We start from the raw sequence: 13,206 nt of genomic DNA on the forward strand, positions 1-13,206 counted from the left end.
CCGGGGGTGAAGGCAGGTCTGCACCAGGAGCCACATTCCCGCCTGTGGCGGCCATGGCTGGGTCGCTCAGTTCCCCTTTTGCATCCTGCAGGCCTGCCACAGGTTGGTGGCCTGGCACCTCCCCCGCACTCCTGTCCACTGGCTTCAGGGCCCTCAGAGTGGAGGCGAGAATGTCTGGGAGGGGTGAAGGGGGTGCTGTGGGGGGAGGGGCGGGGAGAAGCGGCCGTGGCTAGGGATGGACTCACCGCAGAGCCAGGAAAAGCAGGAAAGCGGCCACCAGGGCTGCCACAGAGACGCAGTGGCCCAGGTAGTTGACAACGAGGGCGACGTGGTAGTGTATGTCGTACTTCCTTTGCTGGACAGACAGACACGTACACAGGCAGACGGAGGCACGGGGCGCATGAAGGTTTGGCTGGGCACTCTAGCTATGGCCACCCTGCGTGTCCTGACCTTGGAGGCAGAAGTGGCTTCAAGTGTCATCATCACACCTGGCTCCCAGGGCTCACGCCTGTTGGCCATGAGGCTTTTGGTATAAACGGCTGTAACCAGGCCTCCTGACATGCAATCTGGGGGCAGGCTTGGACACAAGGCATTCTGAGATATGCCCGAGGTGTGGCTCCCTAGATTTTACGGTCTCTTTAACTCTGGACTCGGAGTTGCCACACCTGTGTTTCACCTCAGCTCAGACCCTTGCTGGCTGAGTGACTGTGAGTTGATTTCTATCTCTGGGCCTCGGTTTTGACACATCTGTACAGTGGGCCAAAATGCCCTCCTGCCCCAGAAGCAGCAAGCCCTGGGAAGTCTGGGGGAAGCCTTGGGATCAGTCTGTCCCGGATGTAGCAGGGAGGGGGTGCAACGTCTGTAGAGAAGTTAAGAACAATATCAAAACCAAATAGAAGCCAGTCTCCTTGTACTGATCCCCATGTGCCGGCAATTGTAAACAGAAACAGTGATAAAATACTCCTTCCTGCCAGGGCAGGCTGTCCCCCACCCCGTGCCCACTGTGGTCTGCTGCTGCTCAGAGGGGCCGTGAGGTGGGGAGGGGAGGACAGAGGTCTGGCAGGAACCTCCTTCTTTCCTCTATGACCTGTCCCACTAGCCATTCCTGTGGCCCCACTGCAGACCCCCTTTGGCTCGCATTTTGTAGAATCACTTTCTCAGGGTAGATAAATGTTTTTCCTCGGAACTTGGAACTTCTTTGGGGGGGCAAGTTCCAGCCTCACTGGGGGCTGTAATGGGTGAAGGAAGAGGGAGATGAAGGGGGCATGTATCATTTTGGGTCAGGAGGGCGGCGTAGCTTCAAAGGAGAGGAGGCTGGCACCGGAAGCGGCAGGGGGTCTGGTTCCTGAGCAAGGGGGCTGGTGAGGTCTGAGCAGGACCAGCTTCTCATGGGGCTCACCCTTCTGGGGGCTGTGCTTATCTCCCTGCGGAGTCACAGAATCAGAATGCCAGATGGGTTGGGGCGCCTGGGAGAATCAGTTGGGTAAGCATCCGACTTCGGCTCAGGTCACGATCTCGCGGTTCGTGAGTTCGAGCCCCGCATGGGCTGTGCACTGACAGCTCAGAGTCTGGAGCCTGCTTAGGATTCTGTGTCTCCCTCTCTCTCTGCCCCTCCCCTGTTCTCTCTCTCTCAAAAATAAATAAACATTAAAAAAAATTTTTTTTTTTAAAGAATGACAGATGGGGAGACTGAAGCCCAGGGGAGGAAGGAAGTCACACAGCCTATTAGATGTTGGGACACTGATCACACCGTCATTCCTTTCTTATGTCACGTGCCATCTTGGTTGTGTCTTCTGCTAGCCGGAGCTCTCCCAAAGGTGGGGGTCCCTGTCCCCCTTCTCTACTATAGTGTCACTGAGCAGGGGACAGGACATGGGGGCAGGAGAAGCAAGTGCAAAAAGGTGTGGTTGGATTGCACAAGGACCGATTCTGTCACCCTTGGGATCCTCTATCCTCAACCTGAGTCCTGATGCTTATACGAGGACCGGGGTTGGGGCTGGTGGGAGCCACTCACCTTGTCATCCAAAATGGGCTCGCACTGTGAGTAGTTGATCCGTGAAGCCCACGTCCCATTCTCCAAGCACTCTCTGTAGGCGTTCCCTACAAAAGATGCCAACCACCAAGGGGCACGTCCCTCTTCTCCTCAAGAACACTCCCTGGCTCCCTGGGGCCCACAGGATGAGGGCCATACTTCTCAGCCTCTCTAAGCCAGGAAACACAACGCCCGTCTAAAAGTTCACGCGAAAGTCATTTATGTGAAGGTTGTGCAAAAGGCTGCCCACACGTGGCAGCTAAAAGGCATGATAAAACCCGTTTCTGACACAATCTGTGACTAGCATTGTGTATACTTTCTTCAATTGTATTCGAAACGGAACCTGACTGTGAGCCCTGGGTTGTGGCTGAAGATTCGCTGCTTTCAGCACACCACATAATTTCCATTCTTCTCTCGTTTTATACTTATGAGATCTGTCCACCAGTATCAGCACTTCTGTTTTCGTAACTCTGGGGCGCCTGGGTGGCTCAGTCTGGCACGTGTCTGACTCTTGATTTTGGCTCAGGATTATGGTCTCATGGTTCGTGAGATCAAGCCCCACATTGGGTTCTGCGCTGACACTGTGGAGCCTGCTTGGAAGTCTCTCTCTCTCTCTCTCTCTCTCTCTCTCTCTCTCTCTCTCCCCCTTCCCCCGCTGTGCTCTCTTCTCTCTCTAAAATGAATGAGTGAATGAATGAATGAATAACAGCTACCATTCACATAGGCGTTTACCACAGACCAGAACCTCTTTTAACCGCTTTGGGTACGCTTGTCCATTCAGTCCTCCCAGCAGCCCCATGAGTAATATAAACCCATTTTACAGAGGAGGAAACTGAGGCACAAAGAGATTAACCTGCTTGTCAAGGATATAAAAATGAGAAGAGGTAGAGCCAGGCTTCAAATGCAGAAGGTCTAGCTTCGGGTTGCCTGTTCTTAACCCCTAGGCTGCTGAGCAGGGGTACACGGGAATGAGGCACGTTTGGGGAAACAGGACTGTGTTGCCAGACTTGAGCTGCCACTGCCTGGGAGAGCACCCCCCATGTGAGATCTCCCAGTGTCTGACAACCGGCCTCCCTGTTAAAACTGGAACGTGATATGTGAAAAGACATTTCAGAGCACTGATGTCTGAGATATACGAGTGCAGGTTTCATCAGCGGGGAATGTAGGAAGGCCAGAGAATGCTTAGACTTACTTTCCTTGAAATCCTAGCTTGACCGTCAGTCCTAGCTCTTAAGCCACCTCCTCCAGGGAGCCCACCCTCAACTACCAGCCAGAAGGAACCCTCCCACCTGAGAACTCCAAAGCCCTTTGCCAGCCTCTGCTTTGCATCATTAGAGTGTATCTGACCTCCCCCACTTCGTTAGGAATCCTGAACGATCCATTGTTTGGGAGTGACGTGTACTAGGGTTTTCTGCTCTCTGGCTAATTGGCAGTTGTTTGTAGATTTTTCTTTTGGGTTGATGTTAGATATATGAGATAAAGCTAATTAAAATAAATAGGTCACAGAGCACAGAGTCACAGAGTTGGAGGGGGAAACTTGGGTTGTTTTTGGAAGCAGTGAGTTCTAAAATAATTAAGGTACTTAAAAAAAACCCACTTCTGTTGAGCTGACAGTTAAAAGCAATGGAATTATTGAGGGAGCACTTGCTAAGGAGCAGAAACAATGGGGGAGATTCTACTAGCTTAATTGTTTTTTAATTTGGTGCTCAGAGCTCCCGGAGTTTTCAAATTCAGGGTCGTTACTGGCCTGTTCCTGCCTCCCGGGCCTGTCAGCTAGAGGCTGCCTTGGGCAGGGCTCTGGCCCTGGTGGGAGTCAAGGCGGTTCTGACCCCAACGTGAGGACACCAGCTCCTCGCCCCTCACCTGGGCACCCACATCCACTCTTGACACCCTTGGGTTTTCTCATTCCTCAGGGTTGTTTTGCTACAGAATCGTTGTGTGTTAAGAGAATTTGATGCACAGGGTTAGTGATGTTACTGAACTAAAGGACAGAGCGTGGAGTGAGTCAAAAGGACCCGCGTAGAGGTATCCCGGGAGGACAGATCCTTTTGTAAGATGAACAAGCCCTTTAGAGTCCCTCTCAACAGGCCTGGTTTAAAGCGCAGAACATTTATCTTCCGGGGATGTGTTCATAGATGTTATCCAGCTTTCCTGAAGTTCAGTGCTAAGCCCCTTCTTCCAGGAAGGCCTCTTTGATTGCTCCCATCTCACAGATTTCTCTCCCCTAAGCACCCCCCCCCCGCCCCCGCCCCCCACCTCACCCCAGAGTCCTCATAGCCTGAGCCTCACACTTCATCCCCGGCTCATTACCTGGCCTGAGTTGTTCAGGTTCTGAGTCTGGTCTTGCTGATCAGTGTGGGGCTAACCAAAGACGGGAACTCAAGAATACTTTCCCAAGTATGATAGCTCTTGATGGCACTGACTACAGGGTGGGCTTGAGGGTGGGAGGGAGTCAGGATAGAGATGCTGCAAATCTGAGACCATTCTGGTCCCTCACGTCAATGCTCCCCCGGGGTACCAGGTTTTATGAATTCTGTCTCCTGGTTTTCTTTCTCTGGAACCCACCCCCCTTCCCATCTCCTCCTGAAGGCTTCCCCAACACCCTAGGCATTTAAGGAGTCACTTCTTCTTTTCCCTCTAAAAGCCTTCTCTAGGTCTTGCCATCTCTCGAAACATAGGCCTTCACATTCTACTGTGCTTGAACCACAGCAGTGTATCTATTTTATGTCAAAATCCCGTACTCACCCCTCCACCCCGCCTCACACACACCCCCTGCATTGGTGGGTCCCGTTTCACAAAGCAAAATTTATCTTGACCACAGCTATAATACTTCTCTTCCTATTCTGTTCTACTGAGTTCTATTTATTTTATGTACAAATGCTGGTCATGACTCACTAAATTGACTTCATAATCCACTATTGTGCTATAACCCATAGTTTGAAAACCAAAAAGCTATTTTAGACGATTTGCCATAATTCACTACGGATTTCATCTTTTTGGACCTGATTCTTTTTTTTTTTTTTTTCCCTTTGCTGCTGAAGTCAAGCTCCCTGGGGTAGGTAGGCAGAGACCATATGGGAGTCTCTGGACCCCCCCCCTTAGGAATCAGCCATCAAATACACCTTTTCAGCATCAAACAAACTCAGATGTGCCAAAACCTTGGAAAGCAGGGTCTGAGATGTGGGATGTGCTGGTGGAAAGGGGCTGCCCTCTTGGGGCCCAGTTGTGCCTGGAGATGAGGTTCTGGCTACAGACACCAGGTACCAGAGGACTGGAAGACGAATGTGCCCAGTTCTCCAGGGGAGCCGGCTAATGAGGACGCTGTGCCCTCAAGCACAGCTTTGGACAGGAGAGACTAAAACAGGAGTCCCCTGCCCCCTACACCTGGGAATTATGGGAGGATGAGCACGGAAAGTCTGAGGGCAGGTGGCCAGACAAGAATCGCAGGGATGGATGCAGCGAGGTGGGTGCCTGTTACCACAGCAACACAAGCGCCCCTGCCGAAGATCAATGCTGATGGTGTGCGGCATGGCCTGCCAGGGGCATTAGGGTCTGGGTGATGCAAGCAAGATGCTCTCTTCCAGGGCTCTGTGGCCTGGGAATCCTGGTCCCTATTGCCAGCAGCGTGCCAGATCTCTTCCCGCAAAGTGGCCCTGGTCTGCCGAAAGCTCCCATTATAACAGACTTTCCCTCTTTCAGATGCCGACCCCTTTTGGATAAGAGTTCCTCGTTCGGACGGTCACCTGCGTGGTTCAGAAGCCAGGCTGGGAGAAGATGAGGGCTTATATGCTAGCTGTGGTTTTGTCTCTGGCTGGTTGGCTAAGTGACCTTAGCTAAGTCCCTTCCCTCTTGGCCTCAGTTTCTCCTCTCAGTAGAAGTAATGTACATCATCTAGAGGATGTTATTTATTGGCATGTCAGGTAGGTCAGGTATCTGTTGTGTGGGACTTTTCAATCCACTAAATGCCAGTGGAGCCATTATGGCAACCCCAAACACCCCTATGTCACTTTCAAGTGCTCTGTAGACTGGCATTTCTATCTCTGATAGTCTAGCTGACAAGGCATGGGGGACAGGGACTACAGGGACCGTTTTGGGTGGGAGTTATGGGGGAGTGGGTGCCAGAGACAGGCTGGGCATGGGGAGTGAATGGGACTGGTGGAAGGGCCGCAACATGGTCATTGGATATCCGGAAAGAAAATGACAGGAAGTTAGGGCAAGAAGGTGCTGGCAGGGAGGTGGGAAGGGCCAGAAGCAGTATTTACTGAAGGAATGGGGTCACTGTGCATGGCAGGACCTTTCAGCACTGCGGACAGCAGAATGACACCACTCTCCGCTCCCCACCAAGGCCTGTGTGAGGCACTGGAAAGCTCCTGGGACACAGCCCTCCCACCCTGCATTCACCCTGCGTCCCTGGACCCAGCCCAAGAAGATCACACTAATTCAGGCCCTGTCTCAAGGCCCGGCTTCAGCCCCAGCTCCTCTAGGTGCTTCCAAGGCTGCTCCGGCCCCTCGAGGGTTCCACTACTCACTTCTCCCAGCCCACTCTGGGTCAGGATTGCTCTTTCCCAGCTAGTGGGGCAAGGCCAAGGTTGCCCTCCCCTCCGGCCCTCTCTTAAGAGCTACACAGAATCGAGTGCAAGGGATGGACCAAGATGGTGCTGTTGTCTATGTGACTCTGGATGAAGACAAGAGACTCACTTGGAGTGGGCCGAGAAGACCGCTGGCCACCTCGGGGGCCCAGGCTCTGGAAGCTGCACTTTGTAAATGCAAGACAGTCACACATGCAGCAGGCACCTCGGGTCTCATACACATGCCACAGGTGGGCCGAGCACGACTGCCAGAGCTGCGGACACCGTCAGGACAACCCCACGAGGGGTAGGAATGGCAGTCCAAAATCGCAAAGCTGCTGTCAGGCATCCTCCAGATTCTAGGCAAGAAAGCCTCGACCATTCCCAGGAAAGCACGCTGGAAACGGAGTCAGCAGGCACCCCGTCTTGGGAATTCAAGAGGGGGAGCCAGTTTCTCCCTCATTTGGTCTGGAGGGGCCCGAAGAGGGACAATGACACGTTGGGGGTCGCCGAGCAACTGTGTTCCAGAAGATGCGGCAACTTGTGCCTCTACGGCGGTGTCTTAGCTACTTCATGTCCAGATCCCCAGTGCGGGAGATGCCTGCAGGACATGCCCGACGTCCCATCCTCAGTCCCCTTACTGACCTTCCCTGGGAGTTGGGCTACTCCAGACGTGGCCATATCCTTCCCGTCTGGTTTGGGGCCTTGCTGGGAAACCGTGGCCCTTCACCTTGCTCACCTTTCTTATCTCTTAATCTCTACTGCCTGAACAAGGCAGTGATGCTGTGGGGCACGACGAACAGTTTTCTTGCCTCCAGTTAAGACACCCTTTTGGGAAGCGAGGCAAGGTCATGGCACCAGCGGTGAGTTCCCCTGAGCTTCCCAAACACAGGGCTTCTCCCTGAGTTAACACTCTTGCATCGCTGAAATGCTGCTGCGGCTGACCAGGGCCGGCCTGCTCTGGGGCCTGGCTTCAGCGTGTCCTGTGTTGGTCTGATCGCAGCCCGCTGGTGGCGGGGGCTGCAGTGGTGACGCTCCTCTAAGCTCAACCAGCATGACCTGGGTTGCGACACTGGGAATCTGCCATCGTCCACACGGTCATCAGGTTGGGAAGGGCCTCCCCAGGGCCATCTGCTCAGGATATGTGGGACGAGAGACAGGGAACTGCTATTCCATTTCTTCAGTGTCGTGTGGACACTGCACCTGGGGCCCCAGCTGTCCGTCTGGACCTCCAAAAAACCCTCAGCTCCTTATTTCCAAAGGCCTTTTCACTAATGATGTCTTTCCCTCCTTGAGTACGCATGGCACGGTTAAGTGTCTAAACTTAGAGCAGACGGGGTGGCGGGGGGGGGTGGAAACTGAGTCAGGGAGGCACAGAGCAGTTTAATGGAGACCCATGAAACAGGGAAGAGGTATGACTGGAAGGCAGCTCACAGTGTGAGGTCACTGCCCTCCCCAGGGTGGGTGCAAGTGGGAGGAGGTGCCTACCCCCTGCTCTCGCCTCTACTGTGCAAGGCTTCCTTCTTGTAGACTTCCCTAGCAACACTCAATGGGCTTGTCGCCATGACGCCAGTCTGTGGCCTGCAGGGGGAAATAGGGAAGAGAAGGCGAGCAGGGGACCCTTGAGGCAGAGGCTGCTGTGTGGCACAGAGGAACATCAGGGTTTGGGGACCATGAGAGCTTGTCAAGCTCACCCCCCGCCTAATACAGAGACACGAAGCCTCAAAGAGGATAAAGTATAGCCCAAAGGGGAGACAAGCAGGCCATGGTCTGGCCGGAATCAGAACAGGCCTTCAGGGGCGCCTGGGGGGACTCATTTGGTTAAGCGTCCGACTTCAGCTCAGGTCACAATCTCGCGGTTTGTGAGTTCGGGCCCTGCGCCGGGCTCTGTGCTGACAGTTCAGAGCCTGGAGCCTGCTTCAGATTCTGTGTCTCCCTCTCTCTCTGCCCCTCCCCTGCTCACCCTCTGTCTCTCTCAAAAATAAATAAACATTAAAAAATTTTTTTTGATAAAAAAATAAAAAAGAACAGGATTTCAACTTGAGTTTCTGTGAGGTAATGTGGAGTCAAGACATCTTTGTCTGGCAGAATCCTATGTCCTCCCTTTACCAACAATGGCATTTCTCTGGAGGGCCAAGGACCTGCCTCTCTCCAGAGGCCTTTGGGGATCAGGCCTCCGAGTGTAGGTGGACTGCTCCCTCCCACAACACCATCCAGGGGCCACAGACTTGTGGTGGCTCTCGGAGATGACTGAGGCCACATCCCCCAGAACGAGGACAACCATCCTTGGCATGAACAGGACCCTCAAGGACATGATCCCAAGGATACAAGTGCCCCTTGGTCTGGGCCCCATACGCCCCCTCTACTCCTCCTGCTGACAACACTCCAGCTGTCCTCAGGAACCCCAAACAGCATGATCTCCCCACTTTTGACAGGGCCTCACAAGGTCAGCATGTTTTCTGTCCCTGTCACACAGATGACGACACTGAGACTTGGATGAGGGGGATCTCCCTGTCACTCAGTGAATCAGGGCATAGCCAGGATTTAGATCTGCCCTCCTGAATCTGGGCCTGGGTTCCTCCTGGTCTCCTTCACCCCAGCCTCCACCCCTGCAGGTGCTAGGAAAGGAACTTCCCACCAGACTCTGGAGCCTGATTTCGGGTGGGTGGACTGCACTTGGGGCCTTTGGGAGGATGGTCCCTGGGAGTCAGTGGGGGTGGGGCTTTGCTGTGGGGTTCCAGACTCAGCAGGTGGTTGCTTAGCGCGTAGAGGGGGGTTCTCAAAGTTCTCAACCAGCCTGGATTTAGATTTCAAAGGTACATCCTGAAAATCAAGCAGTGTCCCACCAGAATGTTCTGTTCCTGCACCATGGGGCTATGAACAAGCATCTGGGAGCACTACCACTAGCAGAATCGAGGCCCACACCCTGGTTTGGCATTCAAAGCCTCCATGACCCTGTTCCCTTCACCCACGTCTCCTCTCCATCTATTCCCACTCTCCCTTCCAGCTGGCACAACACTGGCCCGATTTTTCAAGGCCCCATCCAACAACATTTCCTCTGTGAAGTCTTCCCAGCTTGCTTTCCCTTCCTTTTGGAATCGACCTCCTCCCATGTGCTCCTACAATCTTGACTTCACTTAAGAGTAAATATCAAAAAGTTCTCTTCAAGAGTCTCTCTGGGGAATCCCTGGAAGGCAGGCTCAGGTCTTATGCACGTTTGAAAACCTTGTTTACAGTGAGAAGAGGCCAATACTCCCACGAAGCCAATGAGAGGTGAGCCTGGGCAGGAAAAGGGCCCGTAAGCAGCTGGAGAGGTCCTGGGGAGGGAGGGAGAGGAGATCGGGAGTGGCTGTGCCTTTGGTCCTCTCTGAGATGAAGGGTCCTCAGGCAGGGAACACCTGAGATTCCCCCAGCACACTTCTTGGCCACCCGGGCCCCATGCATGCAGAGGTGGAAAAATGCCAGAGCAGATGCCAAGAGCTCTCACAGCCAGCGGATGCCGTTCAGGGCCCTGGCTTTCTGCGAGACCCTGGGCAAGTGTCTTTTGCTCTCTGGGCCAGTCGTAGCAGGGGAGGAGAGGCCTGGATGGGAACAGGCTCCTGGCCTCAGGGGTCAGGGTGTGAACAGATCTCCCTGGGGACTAAGAATGCAGACCTGAGTTTCTGGATTCTACTTCCTCAACCCAGAGGGGAGACTGTTTAGAGCCCTCCCTGAGGCTCATACCCTTGCCTCATGGGCCAATAGGTGCGACATCTCCACCATCAAGAAGCACTCCCACCTCCTCAAGGAAGCTTTCCAGGAATGCTCCAGTACCCACCGCTCGAGCCCCCCTTTCCAATCCCTGACTGCTGGCTTGTGTGAGTCTGGCCTTGAGGCAGCCTGGGGTTCTCTGAGGGCCGGGCTCAGCACTGATCACCGCATGCCCTCAGGGCTGAAGAGGCGATTTCTACAGAAGCAGGCGGTCCCAACAGTTTATGTGTTTCCAACGCAAGCAGTGTTTCAGCATGTCTCTAGAGTGGGGTTCTGCCCAGTCCTCTCCGTGGGGTTAGGTTAGGTGGCGTGTCTGTTTTCCCCTTGTCCTGGCAGATGCCTCAGCACACACGGGCCCAAAAGTTCCTAATAGGTTATGGAGGGAGTCTGAGGTCAAGGAGACTGAGGCTGAGCTGTGCTGGGTTTAGCAAGTCTGCAGGAGGAAAATGAAAATGAACCCCATCCAGGGGGCAGCAGGACCCTCCTTTGCAGCTACAAGGGCCACAGAAACAGGCAGGAGGAGGTATGGGACCACGGCAGATAAAATGAGGGATGGGAGGAGGGAGAGGCAGAGGATTGAGCAGGGGGTGGAGAGGGGGAGGGAGGGAAAGAGGGAGTAAGGGAGCTGGAAAGGGAGAGTGGAGGGTGGGAAGGAGGGAAAGAGAAGGAAGCAGGGATAGAAAACGAGAGAAACCGGGAAAGACAGAGACATACACATAGAAAGAAATAGAAAATATACCCACAGGCAAAGACAGAGCCACACACAGGCAGGAACAGAAACAGAGACAGGGAGACATACAGACATGCACACACAGACATGGGCTCAGAGTCTGCACAGGATGGTGGGAGGTGGGAGGGAAGGGAGTATATTGCCTGCTTCTGGCCAACCCACTGGGGCTAATCAATTTCCTTTCTCCTTGCAGACAGGGAGACTGAGGCCCCGGAAGGGTTTTAGAATTGCACCGGCTTATACTACGTACAGACATTATGGAATCTGGGTGGCCCAGGGCTTGAACCTGCATGCTGTATGGGCTCCGGGAAACCCATGGGGGGCCAGAGGCCACTTCCTGCCACAGAGCTGAAATGCCAGGTTCTCACCTTCCAGGCTTCCCCGTAGTCAGAGCTGGAGTGTGGGACCTAGAGCCTCCCATATTCCCCCACCCCACCAGATGCACCTGCTCCAAGGGAATTATGGAGCTGGGGGTCCACAAAACAGAAACGGAGAAGGCCTCCCTGCGGCCACTGCAGAAAGCTTAAGCATCACAGGCGGGGTTGGTAGCAGGAGTGTGGCCTATCTGGTGGCCGGTCTTACTCAGAGAGAGTAAGGTTCCCTCACTGGGCCAGCTCTGCCCTGAGCTCTTGGCTGGGGGCCCCAGCCCACCCAGTGATTCCACAAGCTCCTTGATATTCTTTTACGCAATCCCTTCTCTGTTTAAACCGGCACAGTTGCTTTCCGAGAGGCAGCAGAGCCCGAGTTGGAATCCTTACTCTTTTACAAGCTGTGTGACTATCACCAAGTCAATTAACTTCTCTGTGTCTCCGTTTCCCCATGTGTAATATGAGGATAATATTACACCTCATCAAAGGGTCAATGTAAAGATTAACGAGTTAACAAAGGTCAAACGACAACACAGACACGTGGACCCTGGGCCACGGAAGTGTGGGTGGTGGGCAGAACCCTGGAGGGAACTCAGACACACAGACCCTTAACTTGGCTCTGCAGGGACAGCATGTGTGACCATGGACAAGTCCCATCCCTTCCTTTGGTCCTGCTGCAGCTGGAGATAGTCTCTGGGTGAAAATCATTAAGGCTCTGCATGGGCCTCCTGCATTGCCCCCTGCAGCAGTTAGCTAACCACACATCCAAGAACTCTCAATGCCTTGCTTCTAGCAGAAAGTGCTCTCCTGGGCTTTCCTCTTCCGGCCGACTGCATTCTGGATGGACACCTGCACTCAGATGTCTCTCCAGCACCTGAGGGACTACGTGTCTCCAACTATGCTCAGCATTTTCCTGGTGTCATCCCTGACTCCTCCCGCGTCCCCGTCCCACCCCAGTCCTGTACGTGACAAGTGCCCAAAGTCTCCTGCACCCATCCCCTCCTCTGCTCCCGCAGCCTCCATTAGACTTGGGCCAGCTGCAGCAGCCTCGTAACCCCTCCTCTTGTCTCTAGAGGCTCCGTGACCCAAAGCTGAGCTCTTCTGCCCCAGGTTCCCTCCTGCACCTGACAGTGAAGTCCTCTGCAATGCCCTGCATCATCTGACCAACATCCACCCATCTGCTCTTGTCTGTTTCTGTCTCCTCCTACCTGTGCTCCACACAACACTCGCCAGTCCCGAGGCACAAAGCATGGTCCCATCTCCTCCTGTATACCTGTTACACTTTCACCTGCTCAAATCCCACTGGTCCTTAGAAGTCCAGCCCAGGGGGCTAAGCCCGCCCAGATCTTCCAGGGTAGAAGCAGCAGTCCTTTTTCTGTCTCAAGAACTTTTTTGGAGGCAGTACTGCCCCAAAGAGAGCGAGGGCTGCGGATTCCTCTGCCTGCACTGGTGCATAGGAGGGGATTATATAACTTTGAAAAGTCACTTCGTGTCTCTAAGCCTCAGTTTTCCTGTCTGCAACATGGGCGTAAAAGCAGTACATATCTCAGGGGGCCTTCGGGAGGTGGGCATCGGTGGGATCACGTGTGCAAAGCTCTCTCAGTAGTAGGTGGTGCCTGGAAAATGATCCACTCTTGGTACTTTGTGGCAGACTCTCTGTGCTCAGCTGAGTGGAAGAAAGTTCATGGGGACTAAAGGCTAAGCTGCTGTCTTACCCTGGGAATGCTGGCCCTCTAAAGAATGAGGCTTCAATGGGGG

At 53.8% G+C, this 13,206-nt stretch overlaps 1 protein-coding gene across 2 annotated transcripts in view; it reads right to left on the bottom strand.

The window, feature by feature from the left end:
- Positions 1–13,206, bottom strand: part of CRHR2 (corticotropin releasing hormone receptor 2) — a 45,348-nt gene that overhangs the window by 13,440 nt on the left and 18,702 nt on the right. For both annotated transcript variants that reach the window (XM_030295197.1, XM_030295207.1), the window contains 2 exons: positions 2,015–2,100; positions 246–355 (listed from right to left, as the gene is read on the bottom strand). In XM_030295197.1, coding sequence (XP_030151057.1) covers positions 246–355; positions 2,015–2,100 — 196 coding nt within the window. The remainder of the gene's footprint in view (positions 1–245; positions 356–2,014; positions 2,101–13,206) is intronic.

This window comes from Lynx canadensis, chromosome A2, assembly GCF_007474595.2.
Source record: "Lynx canadensis isolate LIC74 chromosome A2, mLynCan4.pri.v2, whole genome shotgun sequence".
Classification (NCBI taxonomy): domain Eukaryota; kingdom Metazoa; phylum Chordata; class Mammalia; order Carnivora; family Felidae; genus Lynx; species Lynx canadensis.